Source organism: Aspergillus alliaceus (assembly GCF_009176365.1).
Source record: "Aspergillus alliaceus strain CBS 536.65 unplaced genomic scaffold BDW43scaffold_29, whole genome shotgun sequence".
Taxonomy (NCBI): domain Eukaryota; kingdom Fungi; phylum Ascomycota; class Eurotiomycetes; order Eurotiales; family Aspergillaceae; genus Aspergillus; species Aspergillus alliaceus.
The window spans coordinates 285123-312466 of NW_022474712.1; the positions used below are offsets into that span (position 1 = coordinate 285123).

General features: G+C 46.9%; 12 protein-coding genes and 3 non-coding genes across 15 annotated transcripts; 10 read left to right on the plus strand and 5 right to left on the minus strand.

The window, feature by feature from the left end:
• Window positions 1-748: 748 nt before the first annotated feature.
• Window positions 749-1852, plus strand: BDW43DRAFT_312285 (putative glycosyl transferase family 8 family; the record flags this gene model as incomplete). Its single annotated transcript, XM_032047343.1, has 1 exon — window positions 749-1852. The coding sequence occupies one exon, from the start codon at window positions 749-751 to the stop codon at window positions 1850-1852; it is 1104 nt and encodes a 367-aa protein (XP_031899125.1).
• A 550-nt stretch (window positions 1853-2402) lies between these two features.
• BDW43DRAFT_312286 (uncharacterized protein) lies at window positions 2403-2967 on the plus strand (the record flags this gene model as incomplete). Its single annotated transcript, XM_032047344.1, has 3 exons — window positions 2403-2451; window positions 2512-2610; window positions 2666-2967. The coding sequence occupies 3 exons, from the start codon at window positions 2403-2405 to the stop codon at window positions 2965-2967; spliced, it is 450 nt and encodes a 149-aa protein (XP_031899126.1).
• A 409-nt stretch (window positions 2968-3376) lies between these two features.
• BDW43DRAFT_279943 (uncharacterized protein) lies at window positions 3377-3783 on the plus strand. Its single transcript, XM_032042366.1, has one exon. The coding sequence runs from the start codon at window positions 3509-3511 to the stop codon at window positions 3662-3664; it is 156 nt and encodes a 51-aa protein (XP_031899127.1). The 5' UTR covers window positions 3377-3508; the 3' UTR covers window positions 3665-3783.
• Window positions 3784-4104: 321 nt separating this feature from the next.
• Window positions 4105-4993, minus strand: BDW43DRAFT_312287 (uncharacterized protein; the record flags this gene model as incomplete). Its single annotated transcript, XM_032047345.1, has 2 exons — window positions 4105-4556; window positions 4627-4993. The coding sequence occupies 2 exons, from the start codon at window positions 4991-4993 to the stop codon at window positions 4105-4107; spliced, it is 819 nt and encodes a 272-aa protein (XP_031899128.1).
• A 4186-nt stretch (window positions 4994-9179) lies between these two features.
• BDW43DRAFT_112494 (sialidase family protein) lies at window positions 9180-10576 on the minus strand. Its single transcript, XM_032037938.1, has 4 exons — window positions 9993-10576; window positions 9817-9933; window positions 9709-9748; window positions 9180-9644 (listed from the first exon to the last, which is right to left on the minus strand). Exons 1-4 carry the CDS (start codon window positions 10523-10525, stop codon window positions 9213-9215), a joined length of 1122 nt encoding a protein of 373 aa, XP_031899129.1. The 5' UTR covers window positions 10526-10576; the 3' UTR covers window positions 9180-9212.
• A 1618-nt stretch (window positions 10577-12194) lies between these two features.
• On the plus strand, window positions 12195-12284 carry BDW43DRAFT_t147. The gene has a single exon. It is a non-coding gene; the product is annotated as a tRNA-Asp (tRNA).
• Window positions 12285-13362: 1078 nt separating this feature from the next.
• BDW43DRAFT_312289 (uncharacterized protein) lies at window positions 13363-14206 on the plus strand (the record flags this gene model as incomplete). The annotated part of the gene is made up of 4 exons (XM_032047346.1): window positions 13363-13435; window positions 13493-13621; window positions 13672-13700; window positions 14006-14206. 4 exons carry the CDS (start codon window positions 13363-13365, stop codon window positions 14204-14206), a joined length of 432 nt encoding a protein of 143 aa, XP_031899130.1.
• A 2857-nt stretch (window positions 14207-17063) lies between these two features.
• BDW43DRAFT_t150 lies at window positions 17064-17153 on the minus strand. Its single transcript has one exon. It is a non-coding gene; the product is annotated as a tRNA-Asp (tRNA).
• A 529-nt stretch (window positions 17154-17682) lies between these two features.
• BDW43DRAFT_t148 lies at window positions 17683-17772 on the plus strand. The gene has a single exon. It is a non-coding gene; the product is annotated as a tRNA-Asp (tRNA).
• A 737-nt stretch (window positions 17773-18509) lies between these two features.
• Window positions 18510-19882, plus strand: BDW43DRAFT_320232 (uncharacterized protein; the record flags this gene model as incomplete). Its single annotated transcript, XM_032049045.1, has 5 exons — window positions 18510-18953; window positions 19006-19091; window positions 19121-19259; window positions 19320-19603; window positions 19648-19882. The coding sequence occupies 5 exons, from the start codon at window positions 18510-18512 to the stop codon at window positions 19754-19756; spliced, it is 1062 nt and encodes a 353-aa protein (XP_031899131.1). The 3' UTR covers window positions 19757-19882.
• A 14-nt stretch (window positions 19883-19896) lies between these two features.
• On the plus strand, window positions 19897-20919 carry BDW43DRAFT_112503 (nucleotide triphosphate diphosphatase NUDT15). The gene is made up of 3 exons (XM_032037939.1): window positions 19897-20212; window positions 20285-20490; window positions 20584-20919. The coding sequence occupies exons 1-3, from the start codon at window positions 20116-20118 to the stop codon at window positions 20752-20754; spliced, it is 474 nt and encodes a 157-aa protein (XP_031899132.1). The 5' UTR covers window positions 19897-20115; the 3' UTR covers window positions 20755-20919.
• nar1 (iron-sulfur cluster assembly protein NAR1) lies at window positions 20920-23189 on the minus strand. The gene is made up of 2 exons (XM_032037940.1): window positions 22871-23189; window positions 20920-22797 (listed from the first exon to the last, which is right to left on the minus strand). The coding sequence occupies exons 1-2, from the start codon at window positions 22976-22978 to the stop codon at window positions 21085-21087; spliced, it is 1821 nt and encodes a 606-aa protein (XP_031899133.1). The 5' UTR covers window positions 22979-23189; the 3' UTR covers window positions 20920-21084.
• A 164-nt stretch (window positions 23190-23353) lies between these two features.
• On the plus strand, window positions 23354-24713 carry BDW43DRAFT_112515 (uncharacterized protein). Its single transcript, XM_032037942.1, has one exon. It carries the CDS (start codon window positions 23526-23528, stop codon window positions 24402-24404), a length of 879 nt encoding a protein of 292 aa, XP_031899134.1. The 5' UTR covers window positions 23354-23525; the 3' UTR covers window positions 24405-24713.
• Window positions 24479-25847, minus strand: BDW43DRAFT_112511 (putative formamidopyrimidine-DNA glycosylase). The gene is made up of 2 exons (XM_032037941.1): window positions 25139-25847; window positions 24479-25081 (listed from the first exon to the last, which is right to left on the minus strand). Exons 1-2 carry the CDS (start codon window positions 25729-25731, stop codon window positions 24553-24555), a joined length of 1122 nt encoding a protein of 373 aa, XP_031899135.1. The 5' UTR covers window positions 25732-25847; the 3' UTR covers window positions 24479-24552.
• A 190-nt stretch (window positions 25848-26037) lies between these two features.
• Window positions 26038-27168, plus strand: BDW43DRAFT_279952 (MIX23 family protein). The gene is made up of 2 exons (XM_032042367.1): window positions 26038-26358; window positions 26435-27168. The coding sequence occupies exons 1-2, from the start codon at window positions 26286-26288 to the stop codon at window positions 26944-26946; spliced, it is 585 nt and encodes a 194-aa protein (XP_031899136.1). The 5' UTR covers window positions 26038-26285; the 3' UTR covers window positions 26947-27168.
• Window positions 27169-27344: the final 176 nt, after the last annotated feature.

Genomic DNA, 27344 nt, shown 5'->3' on the forward strand with positions numbered 1-27344 from the left:
TTGTTCGATCTGCTTATCCCCTTTTTTTTAATTTCCCAAATTAATGAAGACCTTAATACTAATATAAGTTGTTGTGGGTCCGAATGACTTTGGCACGGGATGAAGGAGTTGTTGAATCAGTGGAATAGTTAGAAGTTCCTATGGCAGGTGTTGGAAGCAAACAAACGCAAATTTCTATTCATTGCTTGGAGATGATCCATATATGGAGAGGCTGCCACCGGCTTGTAAATGGTAGTTTTGAAATGACGAATATCGGCTGGGCCGATTCAAGTAGGTATAAGTTTGTCAAGCAAAGAGGCATCTCATACTTAGGTACCCCGTAGTACTTATCTATCTATATCACGTACAACTGTTAAAGCAAAGCTAGTACTATGAACGGTTTCCTGTTCGAAGTTGACTTGAGGCTACAATCCGAGTTAACGGAAGAAAAGATACGTAGTGTCCTGCAACACATCGATCGAGCGAAGCAACGCTTAACGGAAACCTCCCTAGTCCTAGTTAGCCTGTGAGGCAGTGCTCAACGAGTGCCCACATCGTACTAAGCCGTCGAGCTTGGCGAATGGATATTATTTTGTACACTTAGCAAGCCTTAGAGCGGTCAGGGGAGAGTTGGTGGGGGCTAAAGTAGGCGATTTACACGCATATCACGCCTGTGCCTAATGCATCTTCCTCGTCAGCTATCCTGGTCCTGTCTCCTAGACCGTGGCCGATCTAATTGAAATCCTTGTTTAGTTGGCCAATCCTCAACATGCCTGTTTCTTTGGGGTGGAGGCCGTTGTCGCGATCCGGGAAAATCTTAGTCGTCCTTGCCGGCATATCCATGATAATTACCTTGGGCACTCTGAGAGAGAGGATCCCATCAATATCCAAGCCGATCGTCTCTCACCATGACACGGCGACCAGCTCACCAAGCCCAACACCCCCGTCACCAGCTACCACAGAGCCGCCGGCAGCCAAACCCAAGCCGAAATATGCTTTCGCAACAATCATTACCGGCGAAGGCGACGTCGAGTCCGACGTCAAGGACGCCTATTTCACGGCAACGCGGCTACTTACTTACCAGCTTCTCTACGGCCCCCAGACCAAATCACGCGCCGGTAATATTCCCTTCCTCGTCTTGGTTACGAAGGACGTTCCCCAGGAGCAACGAGATCGACTTGTGAAAGATGGTGCCACAGTGATTCCGGCAGAAAGCCTTGCACGAGAGTGGATCCATCCCAAATGGAGTCGCTGGATCGACGTCCTCGCCAAGCTGAACTTGTGGAGGCAGACGGAATACGAAAAGATCACGTTTATGGACGCCGATACCATCGTTCTCCAACCTCTGGACGACATTTTCACAGACAATACTACTGCTCTCCAACAATCCATACCCCCTCGAGAGGGTCTGGGCAACAGCGTGGACAATGACTTTCCGCTGCCTGAAGCGTACCTGCTCTCTGGTATCCACGATCGCTGGGTGGAACAGGCTCTTCCACCCGTGCCAGAAAACGATTTCTACGCGGCAGATAATTATATAAATGCGGGTTTCTTCGTCCTTTCGCCCTCCGAAACGCTGTTCAACTATTACGTACACCTTCTTGACACGGCAGACCGATTCGATGCCACCTATCCTGAGCAGAATCTTCTTAACTGTGCCCATCGAGTCGATGGCAGGATACCGTGGAGGGAGCTGGGGCCTGGGTGGAACCAGAAACCACTGTTTGCCACCATGGATGATCTCAAAAACTTCAAATCTCTGCACCAGAAGTGGTGGCGCCCGATCTCCGACAAGGGGGTCGAATCATATTTCCGCAATGTGATCCAGGAGATGGAAACCTTTTTCCATGACAGAGGCAATCTTGCGATTTGATATATTACTATGGGAGCCTTGAATTTGGCGGGTTTAATGTATATAGATTGTTGGCTACTATTGTATGAACGTATAATGAATCCTTGGTTCACGAAACGATGATATTATTAGTATGGCGTCTATGTCGGCATTGAGCACACGAAGAATGCTCCCTAACAAAGGCAGCCCGGGATGAACCCGGAAAAAAAATAAAAAGGGAAAAGCATTTAAAGTGTAAAGAGATAGAGAAGTGCGCCAACCGAGTGACTTAGGGAGTGAGAAAAAAGTGGAATGAAAGAGATAGAGTGGGGTGGTGAACAACGAGCTATTGACCTAAGACGGACGATTGATAGAGAGTACTTTTTTTTGAACTAGCATTCCCTTTGCTCCTCGCCATGAACAAATGCTTTCGCAAACATCTTTATAGCCTAGACATCAGGTACTCTGAATCATTGCCATGTAATAGCACAATTTTGGCAATGTCGGGGTACCACCTATCGAGATCCACGCAACACGTCGTGGACTCGTGGCTTTATTATATAATTGCGTAGGGCTTGCAAATCCCCGAGATATGTTAGGGCAGTGGGTACGGGAAGCTGATCACAACGGTGGAGAGCAGGGTGGAAACTAGTACCACCTTTCATATATAGCAGGGCGAGAGCCAGCGCTAAGATGAGAAGGCCTGGTATACTTGCTGGCGTCGTCCGTCCTCCCAGACTCACTCTTCTACTCACGTAACAATCCTGATGAGTCCCGAATTGATCCTGGGCTCAAGACGGGTGAGTGTCTGGGTGTTTATTACCGAAACTTGATCCAGGCTAACTAATCTTTAAGACCCCACCCCCAGCAGGAAGACGACGGGAAAGCTCCATTTCCTCATGGCTCAAACACTCGAGAAAAAGCTCTGGTTCCTGCAACGGTCGACGCCCAAAGACCCACACCAGTTCCTTACCCACAAGCGCCCCAGAGCAACAACTCTAAACCGATACAGGCAGGATGGTCTTGGCCCATCAAACCCGGCCCGTGCCGGCCTGACTCAGATGATCGATCCCTGGCTGCCGCAGTCAAGACACAGCAAATTAAGCCTGCGCACACGCAAATTGCCGCCAATACGCTATACCCTAGCTGCCCACTGAGGCTATTAAACAGGATATTACCCTACTATATGTGTGTACTAATATAGGGTGCCATTTGAAAAGGGGAACCGCCGCAGGAGCAGGAGATTAGGATAGGACCCAAAGTCAAGAGCATATGACGGACGCCCTTTGAATGGCCGATCGATGTCTGCTCCTGGCTCTAAAGCGCGCTAGCTTTGAACAATTGGATATCAGTAGTCAGCTACCAACGCAATGGGGACCGGGGTCCGGAAGTTGAGATCTGCATCCAGGGTGATTGGCGCAAAAGCGCTGCAACTACGGAATCCACTTCCGGTACGGCCAAGACCCTAAGTGGATCACTTTAGTCAGTGAAGTTTCTTCCCTTGATGGTAGATAGCTAGACTAGAGCTGGTGCTTTGCAATTTTGTCCTGTATTAGTCTGTACCACGCCGTCCGCAGCCTGTACTGCATGAGATCTTGCTTATGTGCTGAAGTGGAAAGTAATGACACCGACCATTAATGCCTTGTTAGGGTTAGTTACGTGTTGTATGATAAGATAACCTACCCGGATCGACTACTAATGTCAGGTTTAACGCGGTGCTCCTTGATTATGATTGTTCACGGTCTACTCGGCTTGTTTCTTATGTTCTTACAAGGGTTTACCCGACCAGAAAGCCAGGTTTTCTTCTCTTCCTCAAAAGATAGTCGTCCCCGCGTACATCCATCTAACCACTAGCACAGATATTTTCACTGACATTCGCAAGAGCTTTTCGTCCTAGCAGACGTCCATGATGAGGCAACCGATAGCCTACATAGTAGAGTATATTTCAAATCTCGCCTTAGAACAGCCTCAGAGACCGACTCTAGCTAGCATAACTTACTTAACCGTAGATGTCTCATTTCCTTGCCAGTTTTAGTATAAACAAGGATCATAACCCTCAATGCACGGTAAGCCGTACCTCCATAAAATTCATTAATATCTACACTAGTCAGCATGACAAACCAGAGTACCTTAAGCGTTTGGTGCTATTATCCACGTTGCAAACATGACAAGTAGATCGTTTCGATATCATGAGATAGGCTAGAGAAACGCCGTTGAAGACATACTGCTCCTACTGAGTAACACCAGGCCCAAAAAGCCCCCCAACGCCACATAGCAGCAGCAGCAGCACCGCTTCATGGCTGGCGGCTCACCCGCATCTCCCATGCTGTGGGCGTATTCGCCGTCGCTAGCTCGTAAATCGGCGGTTGTGGCGGTGATCCAGCGGAGTTGTCAGGCTCCTGCAGAACCGAGTTGCGTCCCGCGACAGCACCCTTCGGAGCTCCTGAGTAGTAGGAATAGCTAGATACCCGTGCACCCTCGCGTAATGACGCCTTTCGACGGCGGAGATAAAACCAGATCAGAAAGGTGATGCGTGCGAAACCCGCAACGCCACCAACCACACCGCCTGCGACCGCACCAGTGTTGATCTGTGCAGATGAACCTGATGGGTTTGCCGTAGATGTTGCAGTAGGGGCTGATGTCTCTGTTAGTGAGTCGGTTCGCGATGGACTCGGGGATGGCGATGATGTGGAAGTCGCAAAGGACGATGTCGAAGACGAGAAGCTGAAAACTAGGGTTGGGCTTGCTGCTCGATGTCATTAGGATCGCACCTCAACAATGTCTGCAAAGATTCAGTGATCGATTTGGATACGTACGTGGCCCGGTGGAAATTGTAGCTAATAGATTATATGCGTCTCCCACATCGTCTACGGACTTTGCACAGCCGACGAACTCAGTGTCCTTTCTCGAGACGCCTACTGTCCCAGCAGGGCAACAGAAGTAGCCATTTGCTTTGAGAAGGTTGCCCGTGCTGTTTGCACAGTGTGGACTCTCCTTGAAGAGATCGCTACAGTCTGCGTCGCTGGGACAACATTTAACGTTGTTCTGCGTGGGATAGTGGGTGCCATTTGGGCAACAGGCGTGGAATGGCGCCCATGTTTGACCACAGTCTGAGTCAGTGCTCAGGCACGAACTGTTCCTGCGAAATGACAACCCGTAGGGGCTTCCCCAATCATCGGACATATTTCCAACCATGATAAAAGTCAGATGAAGCGTGGCACAGGGCGATAAACGCTCAGGGTAAATAGAGATGTAGATCTGTAGGATTCGAGGGCGGGTTGTCAACAGGGAAAGCCCCCACTGGAGAGGATAGGGTGTGGCCAGGGAGAGTGGTTCATAATTAATACTGGCTTCACCTACCGGCGGCCAGTACCTTCGGCTCAATGGCTTTCATGTCACGCCCACTTTTCCCTCTTGCGACAAGGTGATTATCACCCCAGCAGCAAACACCCAGAGGCTATAATTCGTAGACTATCGGGGCGGTTCATACATGGATTGTGATTATGTCTTAGTACTTCACCCTGAATTTTCAAACTCTACGCCTTGGATTGCCCACCAGTATTTCAAGTTACCGTGTAATTTGCGAGATCTGTTCTCCTAATTCATATCCTCGCAAAGCTCCGGGGCTATCCTTCAGGTCCGTGAATATACACTGCGGTCAGGCACACGTCTAATCTCATGTGCGCCAATTTTTATACGATAGATTCGTAGGCTATTGTAAAATGGTCCTATAGAATGCTCATCTTCCAATGCTTTATAATATGTGTCATAGATTAGATATTGAAAGGGTGAAAATTTGAGACACTTCTAATCTGTGCAGGGCCGGGCAGAGGGCTGCGGCGTCTAAGCGTCCCCTATCTAAGACACTACATAGTTTAAACGTGTATAGAAGTAATAGAATAGATAATGAACAGACATAATACGGACCAAGTAGTGCGTTGAGAGTCACTTAAACTATTACAGAATCTAAAACGGGTTATATCTAGTTCCTTGCCAGGATATCTCATCTATTACTCACCCATATTCCTGAAGTTGGATTATATATCTCAACTTCCATTAACCCGGAGGCCAATAGCTTCTTCCTATTCAAGGGCAAGCCAGCCCAAGTTTCAGCTTCACAGTCTGTACAGCACTTGAGAGTCCTATCGATTGAGTGTGTAACAGAATCAGATCGCGCAAGCTTTGTTGAAAATAATCAATAAAATATCTGGTAAAAAATGGAACATTGGGCTTTATCCAGAGCTTTACCACTTCCTCACTCCATAATGTCTTTTTATCCATTCCTCATGCTTTGCTTTGCTTTCGTCTTTATTTGGTGCTGCCCTCTTTTATATCCCCCCTGCGTATGTGTGCTTCTAATACAGTAGACATTGGAACTAGTTACTAGAGAGGATAAGATATCCATGACGCGGTACTGCTTTCCAGTAAAAAAGTGCTTCCATCTTACCATGGGATGTAAAATATGGCCCTCATCAAAAGAAGTATTTCATGTAATTTCTCATTCAAAGGGGGCTACATCTATCGGTAGATGCTATGTTTAAGAGTGACTCCTTAGTATATGGCTCTCTAAAATCTGCAAAGTGATATAAACACTTGTAACCGCACATGAAGTGACGTATTGAATGTGCATAGGAATCGCTTATACCCGTTGCGGGATGCAAGAAAGTCTGCATTAAGCAGTACTATAGAAAGGCCGTGTTATATTTGTAGTTGATGTGCACGTGAGAAGCTTGTACAGCTGCAGATCTCACCAGCAATTGGTCATTGCATGTCCAGATAAAAAGTAAGTAGGGGATGGAAAATGAGGATTGCCACCGTGCGCTGTCCGTCTCGGTTCTAGGTATACTGTTATTGGTATTTTTAGTCCGAGGACAAAGGCTTGATTGCTTGCTGAATGCCATTAATCTGTGGGGGATCAAAACCTTGAGTCCGATGGCCCGAAGTGACCGCGAGCCTTGGTGGCTGCCAGTTGGCGGTGCGCCGCGGAGGGACCCTGTAGAAAAGTATGTTCAAGATTCCGGGTAACTATTGGAAAATACCTGCGAGTACAATCCAACTGGAGAAAGGGAGCAGCTTGCAGTTTTGCGCCATAAACTTCTGTTGGCAGCCACATGAAGCGTGTTTAAGCCGAGAATTAACTAGATAAGTGAGTCCATGTCAATTTTTGTGACTTCCTAGAATGTGAACAATGGCTTTGGTCTGACTAAACTAACCTGGTTTCCCATGTAGGACCTGTGTCATCACATCCGGGTATATCTCCTTATGGAGAACGGCATGATAGACTATCATATAGCTATATAGTTATGATAACGTCTCTGTTTCACTATCCCGCCAACTCACTTGCAAGCTTCCCCGTTGGAAAGCTTTAACAGTTATATCACGTGGCATCGACTGAAGCCTCTGGCTTATTCCATGTACGAGCCAATCCTGATCGCGGACATTGAGTCTGAACAATACGCGGATTATCGTCCTAATCAGCTCCTTGATGGCATGGCCACAGAGAAAAGCATTACCCATCATGCAGTTCCGCACAGCCTTGTGCTAATTCATCCTGTGCGTTGATGTAATTTCTAGCCATTTGCGGGGGACCTTCGGCATGTTCTTCTCGGAATCGGAAATAATATCGACGTCGGTTTCTACACTGTTTATAAAAGCGACTTCCGTTCCCTTAGTCCTCATCTACAGTGCCGGACAGGGCTTTCAGTTCCTGTTATATAGCCTTTACAAACGGCGTTTCTAGAAGCTCATTTACTTCTGCCTCTATAAATAACGCTAACCGCTCTTCCTACATTGTCCTTATTAGCGAATGTGCTCTCAGCAACTGCTATAGGATATTCAGTAAGTAAGTGGGCTGCTTCTTGAGGCTAGGTTTGATGATTTCGGCACTCTAGGTAAAAATTAGCTCACCGTACAATCCACTAACCGATCCATTTCATGTATACCTGACTTCTCCTTGTGATAGAACTGCTTGCTATTTACTTCTTCCAGGAGACGCTTCCAGATCAAACGCCCTGTGTGACTGACTGTCTAGTAGCTAGTCCGCCAGCTCGATATCGGGAGCATATGGGAAATTGTGCAGCAGGTTGATATATATATAGAGTAGTCTCCTCTTTTAGAATGACAAATTCCCAGATACGTCACACAATGTTTGCTTCTTTGAGCCTATTTGGCTAACCGCTCTCTATCACGGTTAACCTTCCTGTTAAAGAAGTTATAGCCTAGCTTGTATAGTCTCGCATCCGAAACAGATAAGGGAAGAGATAACCCTTTCAAATAGATTTTTCCTTGATGTTTTAAATCAATTATTAGATCGCCATAATCCGTTTTAATAAGGGAAGAAGGATAAGGCGCGGATGTCTAATGATATATCCCGCCATTCCTTAAATTCTTCAATCGAAACCCGCCGGGCCGGACTTATACGCCCTGGTCCAATCGAAACGGATACGTCTCTCCAGATACGAGGCGTGAAGCGAGCCATATCTTGGACATGGTCGGTTTGGTCCAATGGGCTGCCCAATTTTGGGGGGCGTTAAGAGACAGTAAAATCGGGAGTTCAATGACCCCCTAAGCGAAAAAACTCCAAGAACAGCTGCTTTGATGCAATACTGATATTTATAGCCGTTCCTTGAAATGACCATAGCTGCAAGTTTAAGTCCTTCTCCGTAAGAACCCGCGGGGTCGTCCTTGTTTTGCTTCGAGGACTCCCCAAGCTGGAGGGCATCGGGTTGAAGCTGAGCACAAGCATTGACCAACATAACTTCCCCTGACAGCTTCGCATACCTGATAAACCCCAAAGCTTCGCCTTCATACCCTTAACAAGGTTGCTTTGGCACAGTAATAGATATAAAATCCTCGTCTTCTGTGTAGCATGGTTGAAACTCTAGACGTCCTAATTGGAAAGTCTCCAAAATAGCACCTTTCCTGCTTCCGGTCAAGGCTGATCGACCATGAGAAGCATTGAATCTTACCAGCTCGGATACAATCCCCTGAACGCTTCTGTCGTGTTCCAAGCTTCGACGTAATTTGGCGGAACAAACACCCAGTGGAATAGGTCTTTGGTATTCCCATATTCCCACCTCCAGCCCTCTGTGTCACTACCTTTCCCGGGCACTTGGTGCTCTTATGTGTATCAGCTTTCTGTAAAGTTCGGACAAGCTATATCCAGTACCATCACCCATACTTGTTTGTATTGTATTGTAACGTTAAACGATAGATTTCTTCGGATTAAAAGCCAGAACGTGAAAGAAAGTGTAACAGCTAGAATAACCAAATGAATATACTGAGCACACAGTAGACTGTAATAACATCACATCATGGATTCTAACACCCAAGGACCCTCTACATGCCTTACATCATCATCACAAGAAGACAAAAACCGTCATATCTAAGTAAAATCGAGCTTCTATGCCAAAGCACTCTCCAAATCCATCACAGTAACAGTAACCTTATTGGACTTCCCCTGAAGCACACCACCGCCGTTAATCAAGAGGTAGTTATCCTTCTCCTGCAAGATACGCAGGGACCGTGTATAGCTCGCGCTCTCCGGGGTAGAGATCTCCGTCCACTCGCCCTCACCTAAATTCTGGTTGACAAAGACAGACCCCAAGTTGCCGCAGCTGACGACAAGAGTGCCCTTGTCACCGCCGAAGGGAGTCCACACGTTGTAAGGGGAACCGGTTGGCTGGGTCCCGCTGGATACTACGAGCTTCTGGTGCGGGGCTTCGAGGAATCTTTCTGGGTCTACAGAGATGCGGTAGTAGACGGGGAAGGAGTAGGTTGAGGTGTTGAAGAACGAGCCGTATTCGTAGGTCATGATGAATTCACCGGTTGGTAGCTGTTGGGGAGGGGGGTTAGTGGTGTAGGTGGGTAAGGGAGGGGGGGTAGAGTACCTTGGTAACTACTGGCATGCCTGGGCGATCAGTGTAGGTTGGGTACACACTGGTAAGGAACGGGTCCTGTCAGTCATAGATACCTTGGTGCCGGTCGAAAAGAGCCTGCCAACTTACACATCGTCGATCACGTCACCCCAGTTCTTCAGGTCAGTGGTTGTCTGGTGAACGAGTTTCTGGCCGTGGGTCTCGTTGGCCCTCTGGTCCGAGTAGAAGCAGATCAACTTTCCGTTGCTGTTGGACGATCGTTAGATGCTGCTCGGGAATGATGGGGGATATAGTGCTACACTTACTGGGCAAGGAGGAAGGGCTCCCAGACTGGAGTCAGTCCGTTATTGGGAAGCGCTTCACCACCGGCAGCAATGTGGCTCACAAACTCCCATGTGGCGCCGGAGTCGCGAGAAGCATAGAGATCGATCTGAGTAGTCGCGAGGTCTGTGGGGATGCTGCTCCCAGCCAGTAGGATAGTCCCCGCCTCAAATGACCCAATTGACTCTTCCAGGTAGTATAGGAATGGCTGATAGCGCAGACCTAGCCCATTGGCCGTGTCTTCTACGCGAGACAACTCGCTCCAGGTCTTACCGGCATCGGTCGATCGATAGATTGGGAAAAAGACTGCTGGTGGCTCGGGAGAGTAGTTTTCCCAGGTGGCTAATAGATCGCCATTGGGCAATTGGAGGTTGCGAGCATAGAGGGTACGGGGAACGACATAGTCGGATGGCGGACTGAAGACAGTGGCTTCGGAGAAAGTAGTTGGGGCCACGGTCCTAGGGATGCTCGTCGCGAGAGCCAACGGCGCGGCTACAAGGAACCGTAGGAAATGCATTAGTTAAGATTGACAATCCTACGCAATTCTAGCTGCAGACGTACTTCTTCCATAGCAGAGACAGGGGGTTTTTCAGCTGCCTTTTTATAAGGGCACGACGACTATTGTGACTATAGTGACCGTTAGACTAGAGTCTTCCCCCAGACCCCAGATGTGTTTGTGTGGGGAAATGCCATGAACTCATCCCACCGGAAATACTCCAAATATGGCCGCGACAAGTCTTGTGGGCTTGTATAGCTTCACGAAAACCCCACCAATCGCACGGCTGATGAAGAGTCATGGCCATCTTAGAGATGCATCTTAAGAGCTGAATGTAGTTAGAAGGGGTCGTAGTATGTTCACTAGCGATCGGAGGACGCACTCAATCCAATTACATGACGAACGATGGAATCATACAACTTTTCCATCGTTTCTCCTGTTTTCTTCCGGAGAAAACTGAAGAAATGGAAGCATGGCTCTAGTCGGCACCCGACCAGGAGTCATATTCTGAAAATATTCAATACTCTATCCGTAGTAATCTTACGGCACAGAAATCAGAGTGCGACAATATCATTTTACTTGCCTAGGATATATGGAAGGTTCCTCATGATTTACTACTGATTCCTAAGTTCCCCAGTAAACGCAAGTCCCATTATGATCTACTTCCATACAATACCTCTCATCATTTTGTGTGCCAGTTAGGGGTCTAGGTAGCAAGGTCATGAGAGATGGTCTCTCTAAAGGATTATCTCCATCCTCTCCTTCTCGCGCGCAAAGACCACATACATGATTACAACTAATCCACGTCGCCCAATTCTATCAAAGATATACCCAGGGTATAAACTTTCTTCGAGTTGACGCCAACAAAGACAAACCGCTCCTTCTGCAGGTGAAAGATATAGTATGGTTCATCTAGGCCAGGGTAGACGGGATGGCGCAGGAGCATGCTGTTGTATGGTGCAGTAAAGCCTTGACTTTTCAAAAGCCCATCCGCCTCAGAAGCATCCATACCGACCGGCCATCGGATGACCACATCGTCCAGCCACGGTTCAGGATCGTATTGGATAGGGCCATATATCTCCTGGGTGGTTGATGCTAGAAATGCAGTGCCAAGGCCAGCGCGGAACACAAATCTCAGGTGATCCAGCTCGGATGGATGGCTAACGTATCGCGAATCCGAGGCCGTGGCTGTGACCTCGTAGAGCTGTGCAGCTGGGTATTTGGCCATAACCAGGCGTACACCAGTATCGACAGCGACCAGGTAGTCTAGGGAAGGCATATCGATTTTTGAGTAGGATTTGGTAACCAATAGGCTGAAAGTGTCAAGCTGTGTTCTAGATCAAGAATGCTAACATCTCGCTTAGGCCAATGTTGAGGTCTGGTGAAGGCTGAGGTGCCGCTACCAAGGGAAAAGTGGTGTGTACATAACATCATTCTGAGATTATATAGCCAAGGGGTTTTGTAATCTTGGCTTAAAACGGGAGTGACTGTTATGTGCTGAAAGGTGAATATAAGACAAAGGTTTTGTAAATCTTGACGGCTATATTCCAAGGAGGATGATCTACCGGGAAATCCTACAACCCTAGATAGGTTTGTATAAACTTGGTCCATCGCAAAACCATCGAAACTAACAAGCCAGACTTTAGTTTGTGCTCATATATGCAAAATTACCTAATTTTGTCACTAGCAATCCTCGATGGTCTAACGGTCATGATTTCCGCTTGTCATCCCTTCACAGGAACAAGCGCGGGAGACCTGGGTTCGACTCCCAGTCGGGGAGGTTCTTTTTTTGTCTCTTCCTTCCATTGCCAACCTTCCTCTATCTTTTTTATCCTTCCTTTTTATATACTGAGACAGACTGTTTGTCAGTCCTGCGGGCTGCAGCAATAATAGTAAGTGATTGTTCACATCGTGAGAACATGCCCTAAGTTGTCTTCTTTTTTTATAGTTCTAGGGTGAAATGTACTGTCTTCAAGTTTAGGGCTGCAATAAGTATATAAGCAACTCACGGGAAAATGTTAGACTAGGTTCGATCAGCTGAAGCCTCGATCCCTGCTATATAGTTCGAGTATAACAAAGAACGGTAGATACATATAGAGAAGGAAACGGACGAGCAGATTCAATTTATAGACTCTGTTTACCCCCCTGCCACACAAAAGCGATAGATAGATATTACCAGGATGAGAAACAATCATAGCCGACCAAATAGGACAAGGCCCTACATAAACAAATAAGACCCACCTTGCTTGAAAAATAGATAATAATACTCGAGACCCAAGGGCCTTCATCTGAGCTCGTTATTGCACCCCCGTTCCAAGGAAAAAAACTTCCACGGGGAAAACTAAGAAGATACTCGAGATACAACCGAGACTCAGATAACGGCATCAGTAGATAAGAAGCGATACCTCGCATCTTCAAGCATTCATCAATGATTCAAGGAAAGGCTAAGCCGTTGAGCCAAGGGCTGATTAGAATGCTTCACCTGTCTAAACATGAACGAGGATTGGTTTAGACAACGACCACACCCTTAGATCTCGATCCTTTCGGGGTCAATGCAACACTACTAGTGTAGGATCTAATCTTAGACTAAATATAGGCCTTAAACATTGGCTGGGATAGGTCGTCCTGCCGACAAACTTCTGCGTTCCGCCGGCGGAACAATATCCTTTATTAAATCAAGTGTGGATTACTTTTTTAGCATCTTGCCGATTAGGGTTGAATTTGACGACATGAATCGATCAGGCTGAATTTCATCCTAGTCATGACCATCTAGATCTAGGGATAGAATTGGTGATCTCGTGAAGAAAGCAACTAATAAACAGATAAATAATAAATAATCCTCGATCTTATGCTTATCAATGCGTCGTGCTCAGATGCTCAGATGGCAATTGAACGCTGAACAGATGTTCCTCAGCAGGCATTCATGTTATTGTGAGACTTCTCGAACTTCCCCACACATATACATCTCTCATTGACATAAACACATAGCTCCTGCATTGGATGAAATGAAAATTGAGTATCACCCTGTTCAGTTCAACGGATCTCTTGATTTTGCCTCCTCATATCGCGGCCCACCCAGTCCAGAGGTGGATGCCGCTTGGGATGAATTAGCTGGATGTGAGTCGCTCACCTTGATGAATAGACGATAACAACTGACGACGATCTAGTGGGACTCATGAGCGTCACCAGGGACCAGGTACTTAAATCTTGACAAAGCGTCGATTCAGTCCGTTTCCCACCAGAGTTTGGAGACGGTGGCTACATCACTTCAGTCGAGGTAGCACACTAGTTGCATTGTCTAGTATGACTGCTGTTTCCTGTAGTGAAAGCGCCACTGCTGACGATTATTAGGATTTCCTGCGTAAGTAGAGTCAATATGTATATTATAAGGACAAGGCTGTCGAGTTCACTGTTAAGCCAACTACAATCCGTCACCATTGAGGTAAGCCTTTTTTTTGGCGATTTTCAAACAATATAAATCCCGTTGCTGATGAACTCTAGATCACTTTGTTGAGATGTTGCGCCACAACCCTTATGTGCAATGCAGACGTGGGCACCATTTTGCACGAGTGGGTAGAACGTTCTCCACGACCATACCCCAACTTCAATACCTGGCATCAATGCCGGAATTTCGAAGATATTAAGGGCTGGATCAAGGGAAACACATTGCGCAGAAGCTACCAGATGCTGACGAGTGGCTAATCGTTCCAGGATAGAAGATCTTCCTCACACTGCCGTAATATTTATTTGTGGCTTATCTCTGGAAATAGTCGAGTAATGTTAAGGCTCGAAGGAGCTTCTTGTTAAATGAATTCATAGATTTCTTACCCTAGGCATTTTCCTTTGTGTCTTTAGTTTATCCCTCTAATATTGCACCATCCTCCAATTTTATCTCGTGATGGTTTCCCTGGTTCCCTAAGCAAATATTAAACTTGAGACGACCTCAACCTCTGAAGCAACTCCATTCCTATATTGTCGCACTCATTATGTCTCTCTATAACCACCCATACCAAGATCTACCTGACGCAGAGTCGGATGATGGCGCTTTGGCGGCCGCCTAGAAGCTAACACCCTCAAAGTTGACATGGGTTAATCCCGTCTGTCTCTTTCTGTTGGCAATGTGTCTGCACCTTGGAGACCGTCATCATTGTCTTCGGTCGACCATTTATTGGCTATCGCTCTCCAAGGTCGTCAGAAGGAAGCGGCCTGGTGCCAGACTGTATGTTACGATGCTGAATAGAAAGCCTACTAAGAATGTTAAGAGACAACAGTGCCTGCGACAATTTTTATGTTTACTATCGATGAAAGATTTGCTGAGCTGCTATCGGAGGTGAACGATGCGGCGTGGAACAGTCTATCGCCCAGTAAGCTTGACTTTCCTAAGCCTTCACCAGGTAAAATATAATCGAGTGACCCTAGTCGGGGGCGGGTTTATCGCAGTCAAACAGTCAGAGAATCACGATTTGTTTGAGGCTTGGGCTACCAGAGTCTCCTGGCGTTGAGCGATACTCGGTCTCGGCCTTTCACCAAATATACTGCTTGGCTTGTGGAGATTGCTTTCCTTCTAGGTTCTCTCCTTTGCCTCTTTTTTTTATTTTTATTTTTATTTTTTATTTTGGTATGGGTCTCGCGATATCAGGTCTAACTAGGAGCTTTATCTCATATACTAGGCCATGATCCGAACAAAGTTCTACGAAACATCTGATATTCACCAAGACAAAGCACATGTCCATAACAAACATAGCGAGCATTGCTTTGGCTACATCCGACAGGGCATTATGTGCGCCGGTGATACTACACTCATGGCTACAGACCCGAATGGACTTGGTCCGGGCGTCCCTACAGTCAACGGATGGAATATTACACACCAGTGCCGAGATTGGTCAAAGCTGTGGGGTTAGGTCGTCCGCCAATACAGTATCCAATGATATTGCCAATATCTTTTAGTGTTGAATTAGATACTCACTGTTCTACGTATCTTGTTTACCTATGATTTTTCATGCTTACTAGCATTTCATAGTACTACCTCACATTGGATTAGATGTCGATAACACCCTTTCGGCATTCACTAAACATGCAACTGGTGATAGTGTTAGACAATCCTGGATTTCTTTTTAATATCCTCTTCATCACCAGGTAATCCTAAGGTATCAAATGCCTAGCCGTAGCTAGGATGCAAGCATAAGCATTGTGGATCTACAAGATAAGTATTTAGACCGCAAACCTCTCAGATTCAGTCCATTAGATCTCAATTCAAATTTTAAGGCTTGCATGATCCAATTTTTGCATTGTCAACACTAAAACTAGAGCCATATGCAACCGTAGGCGCTATTGACTGATGACCCAAGCCGCATCTTCGGAGATCTATGGTCGCCAGAATTAGGGCTAAGTACCATCTATCTACAGTTACACCCAACGCCCTATCCTCTATCTAGACTTGATAGAATATCTCGTGGAGGCCTTACTTATACATACAGTTGCCCATTTCACGGATCCCACCCATAGCCCAACTCATCCTCTTGTCCCATTACCTCCATCTACATTACACCCCTAGAAACAACATGGACTACACAGACCACGCCCCCCGACTAAAAATCTGCTCCAAAGCCCGCCTCATCATAATCATCTCCCTAGTAGCCCCCTCCCTCATCATACAGCCACCTTCAACGATCGCCTAGCAGCCGTAACCTCCCAGCTCCTCGCAGCAGCCCACAATAGCATGACAATTCCCCCACCCACTTCAAGCCTGGCTTACAGGTTCAACGAGATCTCAAACCTAGAAGACTGGTCCACACGAGGCGACCAAGCCTGGGAGGCCTTTTTCCCACACGGAAAGAGCAGGTTCCTCTGGGTCCAGAATGCCGAGACCGAGGCCTGGGGCGTGTCCATTTTCACGGTCTGCATTGTCTGAAGAGGATTAGGGACACATTGGCGAGTCAAGTGAGGGGAAGCATAGGTCTGGTGATATGGGTGGGCATTCGCATGGGGGCAGGCAGATGGATAAGGAACATACTGCGCATTGTTTGGTTTATTTGGTACTGGTTTGTGTTTGTTGGCTCTGTGGGGTGGAAGAATTCATTCTAACGGGTTTTCTAGCACTTTTTTTGTACGGCGGATGATACGATTGAGCCAGCCACCGTTTATGATGAGGAATGCTACCTGGGGTATATTCGTCAGTGTAGGGATGCGAGTTTCATACTTCAGAAGACGGAGGATTCGCTTAGGAGGCCTGCAGGGGTTTGGGATTGGACTCAGGGGCAGACGCTGCGGTCTATTTTTCTGTTTTTCAGTTGAATTTGTGGTGCATTTTATATGGTCTTGAGGGTAATTTAACAATATGTACCATTTTATTGTGGAATATATAAAGTACATCTATATCGAGTATTGGGAACCACTACAGAAAAGGTAACCCTAACCAGAGTGCCAAAGATACATTTGCCCGACTATTAAGTTGCGTTTCCTACGATACCATTGAGATAGTTCCAAGAAGACTCTGAAGGGCAAAAAGAGCGAGAGGGAGAGAGAAAAAGGAGCTTTTTCAATAAGACAAAAAAAGAATCTCCCCGACTGGGAGTCGAACCCAGGTCTCCCGCGCTTGTTCCTGTGAAGGGATGACAAGCGGAAATCATGACCGTTAGACCATCGAGGATTAAGGATGAAGGTTACTTGTTCTATTTGACATCATGATGCAGTATTCAAATTGACCAAGGAAGGAGTAGCCCTGTACTCTCTTATAAGGTCGAGGCTGATTATCTGGGTTTGACAGGTTAATTGTGAAAAAGTTCCGGAGAATGGCCTTATAGAGTACACCCTATAAATTGTGTGGAAGACTATATGTATCATACATGCAATACTGGCCTAGACTAAGAAACTCTCGTATACGTAGTAGTGTTGTACGGATGAGGGAGAGAAGACTTGGCCTAGACTCGCCCTGATATAGGCAGTGGGTTGGCTTAAGGAAGACTGCTTTCAGTGTCTAATACTTGTATTCTCCCTTTGATGGCTTCCTTATTTCGTACAGTTATGAAGATACCCTATCACCCTATTGATAGAAGGAAAATTGACAGTTGATCGTTTCTCATCTGCTCTACTTGAAGTGTCTGGGGTAATGTGAAACCTAGATAAAGCAGATCAATTTGCCTTATTATACTAAATATGAGCAGCTCATATATACAAAATCCTCGATGGTCTAACGGTCATGATTTCCGCTTGTCATCCCTTCATAGGAACAAGCGCGGGAGACCTGGGTTCGACTCCCAGTCGGGGAGATTCTTTTTTTGTCTTATTGAAAAAGCTCCTTTTTGTCACCCTTTCCAATATCGTGGATGGCGTTACAAGGGCTCGCGCTTGATCTTTTTTAGTTGTCAAACAGACTTGGGACCATAGCACTCAAGGAACGTGGCTAAAAACGCACCACAGGGCACAATCCAGTGAAGGGACCCCATATTGGGTTAACTAAAGATTTCGTCAATTCAGGATAGGAAACCCTCACTACGGTTCAGTGGACTAAGTACTCCAAGATGATTACTCCTGCCACGGTTACGTGATAGGTAATAGATTATGCTGAAGAGGAGATCATGTATGTGTACTTAAGTAATGGCTATTAGGCTAGCTCTTACGCCTGTGAGTTCGTACTGTGTACTTTGAGACAGATTTCTTAAGGTTGAACGTATAAAAGTCTTAAATGTAAAACTATTTCCTATAGCCAGTGTTTCACCGGGAGTGATTGTTATAATGAGAGAAGTCACCGTGGAAAGTCTCAGTGAATGAAGACTGTGGTTCCTGTCTCTAGTCACCATATCTTCCAAATCACCTCACACTTATATTCATATAGCAGATATCTTTCACACGAATCGCTGCCAAGCCATGAATATGCAACTGCGGCATAAACGTGGAGCAGCCTACGTCAGGCTGGAGACTGTCCAGTTAACCCTTGCATATATGACCGTTAAAAAGAATCCAAACAAAGAGCCTCGAGACCAAGAAATCTCATCCTCAATCCAAGATGGAAACTCTCGTTCCTTTAATTCCAAAAGAGGCAGAACGAAAGCACTCTCTAGCACAGCAGTATCTGAAAAGCGCGAGATATCTAGCAACCGCCAATCTTCAACGAGACCGGGGGCGGGATGTCCAAGAAGTCAACGCCGTGCGAGCAATCCCTCTGATTGACCTTGATCCTAAGCGCATCATACCTGAGAGATACTTCCCAAGGGATGGTAATCCGGAATTCATATTCCTTCAAAAGTCCCTCCTGGCAGCAAACCCACATAGTATCAGACAGTTTGACAGTAATCAGTACTTGGGCAATCCGTTCCAGTCCTTTTTCAACGTTCTTTCACAGATGGCAGCAACCGGAGCCTCCGTCGAATCGATCATGGATGCTTTATGGAGAAATTCCGATGCTGATTTAATCGGTACCGAGCATTCCACCTCCGATAGTGAAGATGATGTTGACAAGGACAATGCTGATAGTAACCTTATAAGTGACACTCAACTCTGAGGCTCTTAGGGATTTCCTCAACGCTGCTTTAATGAATATGGGGGAGCTTCCGAGCTTGGCCGCAAGGAGGGAGGCCGTTCTGGACTGGTTAGCAGACCCACCCCATCAATTAGTAGTCTCGTTTCAGTCGAACTCCCGTGGCAGCTTCACCACGATGAATCGACTGAAGTGGACCACGGATCTATTGGAGTCTACTTTTGTCACAACATTTCTGGCTCGCGTAAAAGCTTTAGAGCGCCTGTGGTCAGCTTAGAGGTAAACCGTATAACGTGTCTCCATTTATAGACCGTGGCCCTTACCCTGAGAGAACTTCAGTGCACATCTCGGAGTATCGGCGGCATCAACGGGAACTCTGAAAAGCCCATAGCCTTCGCCCCTCCGATCTTTGCCCAGGAGGTTGCTGAGATGATAGGTGGTGTGATTACCCAGCTATATAAGCTTATCCTCAGACATGGGGACCAGGAAACCTTTGTTATCAGCATTGATGGGCCATTCCTCTATATTAGTACAGCGTATGTCTCGCGAGAATATGTCAGATATACCGAGACAGCTCGGTATAGTGAGGCAGACGCCGGCAAAATCTGTCTATGGGTCCGGAGGTCAATCGGTCAATCCAATTTAACATGGTAGACGTTGGTCAGAGGGTACAAGCTCTCGAAAGTCTGTGGGCACTGGTTAGTTATATCGCGAGCGGGAATGCAAAGGTGAACATTGTGACGGCTGCTAAAGAGATATTCGGGGGGCCGAGTTGAGGGTGGAATTATTCTCATTTCATTTTTTGTTTGCTCCCTGGTACTTTGTATCCATAAGGTTCTTAATTATAATAGAATCCTCGAATATAATTACGTGTAGGTAGTGGTTAACGGTCCGTATATCCGGGCGACTAATCAGGTCCACTCCGCAACAACATCTTAATGATTTATTACTAGTACCAAGTATTCTGACTCAACAATCCTTTATCAACAACACTGCCACTCTTGGGCAGTCAACCTTCCCGCCTAATATTTCTGCCCTACTTCTACTCTTACGAGAGACCAGAAAACTCCCGTCTATCCTTGAAACAACTCGAATTGCCAAAAATACGTCAAAGGAAAAGTCAACGATCACTACCATGTCAACCCAAGTACCAAGAGTAGGCATCGGCGCCTTCATCCTCAACAATGAGGGCAAAGTTCTCCTAGGGAAGAGAAAGGGCAGCCACGGCGCAGGTAAGCCTTAAGCGATATAGACCTTCAACCCCGGCCGAGTCTCACTCAAATCGAGCTAACACGGTAACTCAGGTACATGGGCCTTACCCGGCGGCCATCTCGAGTTCAATGAGACCTTTGAGAACTGCGCTGAGCGGGAGACTCTCGAAGAAACGGGTCTTACCATCCGCAATGTTCAGTTCTTAACGGCCACCAATAATGTTATGCTCTCCGAGAATAAGCATTATGTGACTGTTTTTGTTGGCGGGAGTATTTATGGTGACATTGTTGAGCCGAAGGTAGGGTTTTCTTCTTCCTTTAACCCCCCCCCCCCGGGGGACTATTTTATCAAGATAGGTATATGTGACGATGTATGGCTGACTTCTTGACAGTTGATGGAGCCGGAGAAGTGTGAGGCCTGGGAGTGGGTGCCTTGGGAAGAAATTGTCGCGTTAGCTCAAGAAGAGATTGACGGGAAGGAGAGCGGCGATAGTAAAAAGCTGTTTTCCCCGTTGGTCAATTTGGTGGAGCAGCGGCCTGGTTTTCGTCCTTCTTTGTCCTAGGCGATTCCCTCGGCTGGATGTTGGGAGCCGTGCTATGGAAACGATGAGATCTATGTATGAATGACATCGGTATGAAGCCTGAGTTGCTGGCTTATAAGAATGAATTAGGTATCGAAATGATACTCTATCCCAGAAGACATTTGATTCTGCATGCTATATACAATCCCGTCTCTAGATAAATGCTGGAATAGTACAAGAACTGGTATCTCTCTATCCTTGTAAATGCAACCAAAATGCAGGACATGCTTTTTGTCCATACAAAGAAATCTATAAAAGTCATAAATCAGTAAGCATCACGGGGTATTCAAGTCATTAAAATTGAGCGAGCAGCTACCAGCCACCGCCAATCTTCCCAGCCAACTCAACAACGCGGGTGGTATCGATAGGGGTGTCTTTGCTTTTGCCAACATCGCTCTCGACCTCCCGATAAGTAGTATAGACAAGTTTAGCGAGAGGGATCTTCATCAGGTCAGACCAATGTTGTAAAGCTTCGTGGACTCTAGCCTCTCTCTCGGGGATAGAGAGAGGCTGCGTCTGACGGTCCATTTCGCCTTCAGTATCAGACTCGGCGGAGAAATATGTTTCGTCGACACGAGCGAGCCAGGCCCGCTGCTCGTGCGGGGATGGCTTTGGATTTTCCGATGAGGTTACCAACTGTGCGTTTGAACTGGCTTCCCTGACATCTTCAATCCGTATCTGGCCCCCTCCATTGGTACAGCCTCCAGGGCACGCCATAACTTCCACATATGCATAATCTGCCCCAGATCCAGTAGAAGCGCTGTTTCTCGAGATTGGCTGGCGCCGATTGCCGCCTGCTGAAGCTGTGGGAGCTCTAGCCCCTGGAAGTCTTGACATGCGTGCGGGCTTGAGCTTCCTGACGAGATTCTGGATGTTTCTGAAACCATAATAGCGAGCCGCTTTCATAAGGGGTTCCCCTCCGGGGGACATAAGTAAATACTCCACCACGTCAGCGTTTCTCCCTCGCTGTGCAACAATCTCACTTCCGGGATTCTTCGCTTGGAAAGCCTTGAGGACATGATGAAGGTAACCCCCCGATGTACCGGTTTCTAACGACTGTTCTAATCCACTGTGTTTGCGGAACAGGAACATGTTAAGAGTCTCGTCTGGGAATTGAGGTGTATATGCCAAGGTTAAAGGTCTCAACGGTAATGCAGGGAGAGATATCCCACGAGAGGAAGCCAATGAAAGGAGTTCACGTGTGGTAATGACACAATCTACATCGCGGACAGGTTTATGGGTCTCAGTAGAAGCCGCCCCACTGTCAAGCGAAGACCACGAGACATCGGTTAGTTCCTCACGACTAGCCTCGAGCTTTTTATCAAAACATGGCATGATAGCGAGATGCCATATACGGGAGGGTGACACGCCCAATGCTTTGCTCAACACAGTCTTTAAAAAAGTGCCAGTCAGTGCCTGCGGGGACTTCAGTCGCGACAGGTGCGGGAGAATGAAAGGGTGTGTCTTCTCAGCATAGCAAATCCAGCCCGGGCAAGCTGAGGACAAGACTGGCCGCTTTGGGAAAGGATCTTTCGAAGATTTCCTGGCAGATGCTTCTTTCAAGGTCTCGTTAACTTCATCTGCCGTTAGAACGAGGACTGCTTCACGCATAATGTTCGTATCGACAACCCAAGCGAAACCACTACCATGTTTTCCTCCGGCCCTTAAGCCCTGGGGGCCGCTTAAAAATTGGTCGATCATGTATGTCGCTTCTTTTTCGGAAATGCCATAAGTGGCAGCTAGGCTTGCCCTCACTTGAGGGCTAACACTCGCAACGAACACCCTACTTTCTCCATCCTGCGCGTTGTTACCATCAAGAGATGATCTAATCTGGTCTGGAATCAAGGATATCTCGGGATAAGCGTCAAGTGTGTTGAGGACCTCCGCATGCGATTGCAGAGAGATCAGGACCGCTTCGGCGGATGTGACGCAGCCGGAGCAGGCGAGACAATCGGTTAATGATATCTGTGCTGGAGGGAGGTTTTCTGGTTGGACTTTGTCTTCCGTTGTCACTTCGTATGCGTTCTATAGAGGGGAGGAGTCAGTATCTATTAAAGCTTTAATATGAGGGGGCAGGTAATGAGATAGTCGAAGATACCTGAGAATCGGAGAATTCATTGTTTGGAAGCGTCTCTACTGGTTTGATACAGGCAACACCTGGGGATATGAAATCGTTCAGGTCATCTGCCGATAGGATTGCACTCATTGTGGCGGATATCGCAGAAGCCCCGCAAGACGAATATCAAGGAAAGAGATTACGCCACTTCGGAGTGCTTGGATGGGTTTCCTTTGATACACTCCTAGAACTCGAATCCCATGCGCGTAGGTTTGGCCTCGTTAGAAATAAATAATATTGGTTGTATTGTGAGTCAGTGAAAGGAAAGGGTGGGAAAAAAAAGTAGATCTATAGATTGAAGAACAAGTGAGAGGAGAATAAATCGTTACTAATGAATAAACTTGGGAGATAGCTGTGCTTTGTCATCGGTTGTGGCGAATCCCAGGCTGCGGATTAGATTAGCACCCCGCGATCGGTGCTGATAAGCTTACCGCCCAGCTGCTTCCGCCTAATCATGCCTCATATTCTGCCGCTTATTTCGTGTTGACAGTGACTCAAGGTACATACATACAGGAGCGTAAAAGAGAATATCTTATCCTCTTGGAAGTTATCATTAACGTCACTCTTCTTAGAAATCACATATACAAGTCTCATTAATATAATCACTGTTGTCTTTGTATCAACCTAACTCACCACTATGCCAAACCCCGAGTCTCCAAAAAGCCCCACCAGCTCGAATAGACGAGCTATCTTGAGGTCAACTGCAAAGGAAACAAAGTCACTGCTGCCTCAAATATTAGCTGTTGTTCCACAGGCACCTGCAACTGGGATTCGTTGCTCACATGATAAGATGCCAATATTGGATTCGAGGTATAATCCACGTCTTAGCACCCAGGTCGAAGTTGTGAATGGAGACGCTTTCAATATAGCGATCAATCTCGGTAACCGCACGGGATCCACCACGAGCATGAACACTGGTAACGTCTGTGTCCTGAACATGGCTAGTGAGAAGAGGGCAGGTGGTGGTTGGCTTCGAGGAGCCTTAGCTCAGGAGGAGGAGCTTTGTTATCGCAGTAGTCTTAGTTTTACACTTAAGCTACGATACTACCCCTTAGGGAGCCGTGATGCGATTTACTCTCCGACTGTTATTGTGTTCCGTGACAGTTTCAAAGACGGGCACAAATTAATGGATCTACAAAAGCCTGAGGTTCTGCCCGTGGTCAGTGTTGTCAGTATGGCCGCTCTGAGGAGGCCGGAAGTAGATCGGAGCACACAACCGCCAAGGTACAAACACGTCGCGGATCGTGCCCTGATGAAGGACAAAATGCGTGTGATACTCCGTATTGCAGCATACAACAGGCATCGGAATCTTGTCCTAGGTGCTTTTGGCTGTGGTGCTTTCGACAACCCCAAGGAAGAGGTCACTAACTGTTGGGCAGAGGTTTTGCAGGAACCAGAGTTTCAAGGATGGTGGGAAAACATGGTGTTTGCGGTTCTGGAAAACACGATCGATCTCGCCAAAAGCAAGGGAAACTTTGATGTTTTCCACACAAGGTTGCATGGACTTAATGTGTAACCAACTCAAATGACAAGGCTATACGATCCTCCAACTATGCATATCTCACGGTGTAGTAAACAATGCCCCATGTGAGGTTTAGATGTAACGTACAAATTCCAAATATCAAAGGTCTGAGAAACAGTAAAGGGTAGGCAGTTCGAAGGGTTTACTTCTTGAGCCGAGTTGAGCGCCTTCTTCCCGTAGACGCTTCATTGTCTAGTTCGGGTTTCTTCTCATCGGCAGCTTTCTTAGTCGGCTGAGTTTGGTTTTTCGACCCTGATTTCTTTGGTTTCGGTTCTTCCTCGCTTGCCTCTGCATCACTTTCAGCATTGATCACTGTCCCTCGCTTTCGTTTAGGCACTTTTTGTGTGGCATCATCTTCCTCGCTTTTGATGTCCTTCGCTACAGCACCGGTCTTCTTCTGCACACTTGGGACCACGGCGCTTGTCCTGCCACCGACAGTCAGGAAGGTGATCTTTTCACCATTCGGTAGAGTAGGCGAGGCATTTTTCTTCCCTTTCGACCATCGGTATTTGAACAACCAGTCTTCTGGAAACTTATCAGAGTCTGCCAGCAAATCCACAGAGGTCGAGCAGACGTAATGCATGGCCGAGTGGAGTTCTTTAATCTGATCGTCGTTCAAGGTATTGCTGTACTGCTCCGGGTGGATTCTCGCATGGTACAAAATCTCGTCCCTGCGTGATAGTTAGTCCCTGACACTAGATCGATCGATAGGTTGATTGATAACAAACCCCATCCAGTTACCGATCCCGCTTATGTTCGCCTGATCCAAAAGCAAGGCCTTTATGGGAAGCCTCTTGTTCCTTAGCTTGCCGGCAAGCCAGTCTTCTGTCACCGTGTCTTTGTCCGCAACCGGATCTGGGCCGTTCTCTTTGAGAGGGCTATGCTTTCGAATCTGTTCTGCAGGACAATCCACCAGCCTTATCCTAGATAGTCTGCGGAAGTCAACGAATGCAGCCTCTGTCTTTGGGTCCTCGTCTGTTTCCAGCAAGAACTTCCAGTACTTTGGGGGCCATTCCTTGTCTTGCGGCTTGTCAGTCCGGTAGTAGTACGTGTCAGCATCTCGGATCTTCAGCCAGCCTGCCATGCCAAAGTGCATTACAACATGCGGCGGCGTCGACATAGCTATCCAAAAGTATTTGCCTTGCTGTCCTGCACCAACGATCTTTTTTCCATCCATTGCTTTCTGGAATTCCGAAGCACTGGTTCCTGCTTTACCGTAGACAATGTCATCATTCTGCGTAGATACCTTGGTAAGGGTCTTTCCGACAAGGTGCTGGCGTATGAAATGAACGATACGTGAGACTTCGGCTAGCTCAGGCATGATGTTTGATCAATGTGGACTGCGCAATAAAACCAAATAAATACCAATTTCACGAAGAAATGTACACAAAGGGGTATCTGTGTGGGAAAATGCTAATGAAATTCGCTTTTTGATATAAGACACAATACAAACATCAAAGAAGAGATGGAGTTCTTCTGTATTACATCGCATGAAACGCGTCACGGGTCACGAAGTCCCGTGACTCTGAGCTATCGCTCAGTTTAACCGTTTTAGGAAACCACCTTATGATATCAATCGACCAGTTCTGACCTTGTCTGCAATCCTTCAACTACACTGAATCCTTGACAAAGAGCCCAGGCACCTCTACCCTTTGTTGAACTTCTTTCGTTCTCATTTACAATTTATCGCATTATCCGGTTAAGCGAAATCAATACTGTCGCCGGGCTTTCAGATATCTATCACTGGTGATCGCCCGCTTCCGCCACCTATCTATTTTACTTTAGCGCTCTCCGTCAACGTGTTACAACCTGGAGTGGTTTTGGACTGAGAAGGACAAATCAGGCCGGGAGACCGCAAGAACCGAGAATCCCAAGATGTCTCGGGCAACTTCAACGCTGGCTCCTGAACTGAGTCCCCAATTTTGTTTCAATGAGAAATTGCTCAGAGGTATGCCTTAGCGCCAACTGTGTCTGATTTCCGCGGTGAAAATTGTAGGCTCATCGAAAGCTCCGCCACTCTATAGATTTCCTACGTCTTTCTAGATCAACGATAGATGATTCAATCACTCAGAACCTCAACGCTTTGTTCACTCCGGCACGGGAGGGCTTCGATCCGTCTTCGACTGCTGTACGCCAAACAGATTCAAGACAAGGGACTACAATAGACTCTGCTGCGTGTCAGAACTTTAAGGACAATGTATTATTTCCTTCGTGGCAGACGCGGTCAGACGTACTGAACTACTGCGCCGGCGTGGCTACAAGTCCCGATCCGGACGATCCGGATCTTATCCTTCGACAGACTGAATCTGCCAAGGACCGAGAGCGAGTTGTCAATGAGCGTCTAGATCCATATTCCGCGCGGTTCTTCCCTCGCGAGGCTCGAACTGAATCATTGGCAAACCTTGTTCGGAATCAGCGCAGCGTTGAGCAGATCATTCGTGCGCGGACATGGGGTCTTGTTAACGAAAGATGCAGTGGCTCGTCTGCCAGCTGGGAGGAAGCACTCAATAGCTGGCGGGAGAGGAAGCAAAGATGATCGCTGACAGATTAGCTCTATCAATCTTAAGAATAAGAGCTATTTGCAGAGAGCGCATTCGAGAGTGGAGAGGCTGCAACTGGCCTGGATGTTCCTCTCTCCCCATATGGCTATCCAATCATGATATGGGATATGATGTATATAGTAATCGACATGTACACTAGTTGCATATAAAAAGCGATCATTGATAACAAAGTCATAAAATTCAAGCATGCAAAGGGGCTATCTACACAGGGACAATGACACAATGTATCGCGAAGAAGTAAATACTTCGTCTCCGTAATAACTATGCCAGTACATCTGATCATGAACTGGGAGTGGTTGTTGGGCATAGATGCGAATTTAGGGCTGATTTTATGCACGCAAGCGTTTGTCTCGGATAAAATTATTATTTCGTT

Excerpts from the sequence above, each read along its gene's own strand:
- BDW43DRAFT_279943 (XM_032042366.1), top strand. The coding sequence starts at position 3,509 with ATGTCAGGTTTAACGCGGTGCTCCTTGATTATGATTGTTCACGGTCTA.
- BDW43DRAFT_112494 (XM_032037938.1), bottom strand. The coding sequence starts at position 10,525 with ATGCATTTCCTACGGTTCCTTGTAGCCGCGCCGTTGGCTCTCGCGACG. Across the intron at positions 9,934-9,992 it reads GAGCCCTTCCTCCTTGCCCA|CAACGGAAAGTTGATCTGCT; the intron begins GTAAGTGTAGCA and ends ATCGTCCAACAG. Across the intron at positions 9,645-9,708 it reads ATCGCCCAGGCATGCCAGTA|CTACCAACCGGTGAATTCAT; the intron begins GTTACCAAGGTA and ends CCTCCCCAACAG.
- BDW43DRAFT_112503 (XM_032037939.1), top strand. The coding sequence starts at position 20,116 with ATGTCAACCCAAGTACCAAGAGTAGGCATCGGCGCCTTCATCCTCAAC. Across the intron at positions 20,213-20,284 it reads AAAGGGCAGCCACGGCGCAG|GTACATGGGCCTTACCCGGC; the intron begins GTAAGCCTTAAG and ends ACGGTAACTCAG. Across the intron at positions 20,491-20,583 it reads GTGACATTGTTGAGCCGAAG|TTGATGGAGCCGGAGAAGTG; the intron begins GTAGGGTTTTCT and ends ACTTCTTGACAG.
- nar1 (XM_032037940.1), bottom strand. The coding sequence starts at position 22,978 with ATGAGTGCAATCCTATCGGCAGATGACCTGAACGATTTCATATCCCCA. Across the intron at positions 22,798-22,870 it reads ATGAATTCTCCGATTCTCAG|AACGCATACGAAGTGACAAC; the intron begins GTATCTTCGACT and ends TCCCCTCTATAG.
- BDW43DRAFT_112515 (XM_032037942.1), top strand. The coding sequence starts at position 23,526 with ATGCCAAACCCCGAGTCTCCAAAAAGCCCCACCAGCTCGAATAGACGA.
- BDW43DRAFT_112511 (XM_032037941.1), bottom strand. The coding sequence starts at position 25,731 with ATGCCTGAGCTAGCCGAAGTCTCACGTATCGTTCATTTCATACGCCAG. Across the intron at positions 25,082-25,138 it reads GGGATCGGTAACTGGATGGG|GGACGAGATTTTGTACCATG; the intron begins GTTTGTTATCAA and ends ACTATCACGCAG.
- BDW43DRAFT_279952 (XM_032042367.1), top strand. The coding sequence starts at position 26,286 with ATGTCTCGGGCAACTTCAACGCTGGCTCCTGAACTGAGTCCCCAATTT. Across the intron at positions 26,359-26,434 it reads CAATGAGAAATTGCTCAGAG|ATTTCCTACGTCTTTCTAGA; the intron begins GTATGCCTTAGC and ends GCCACTCTATAG.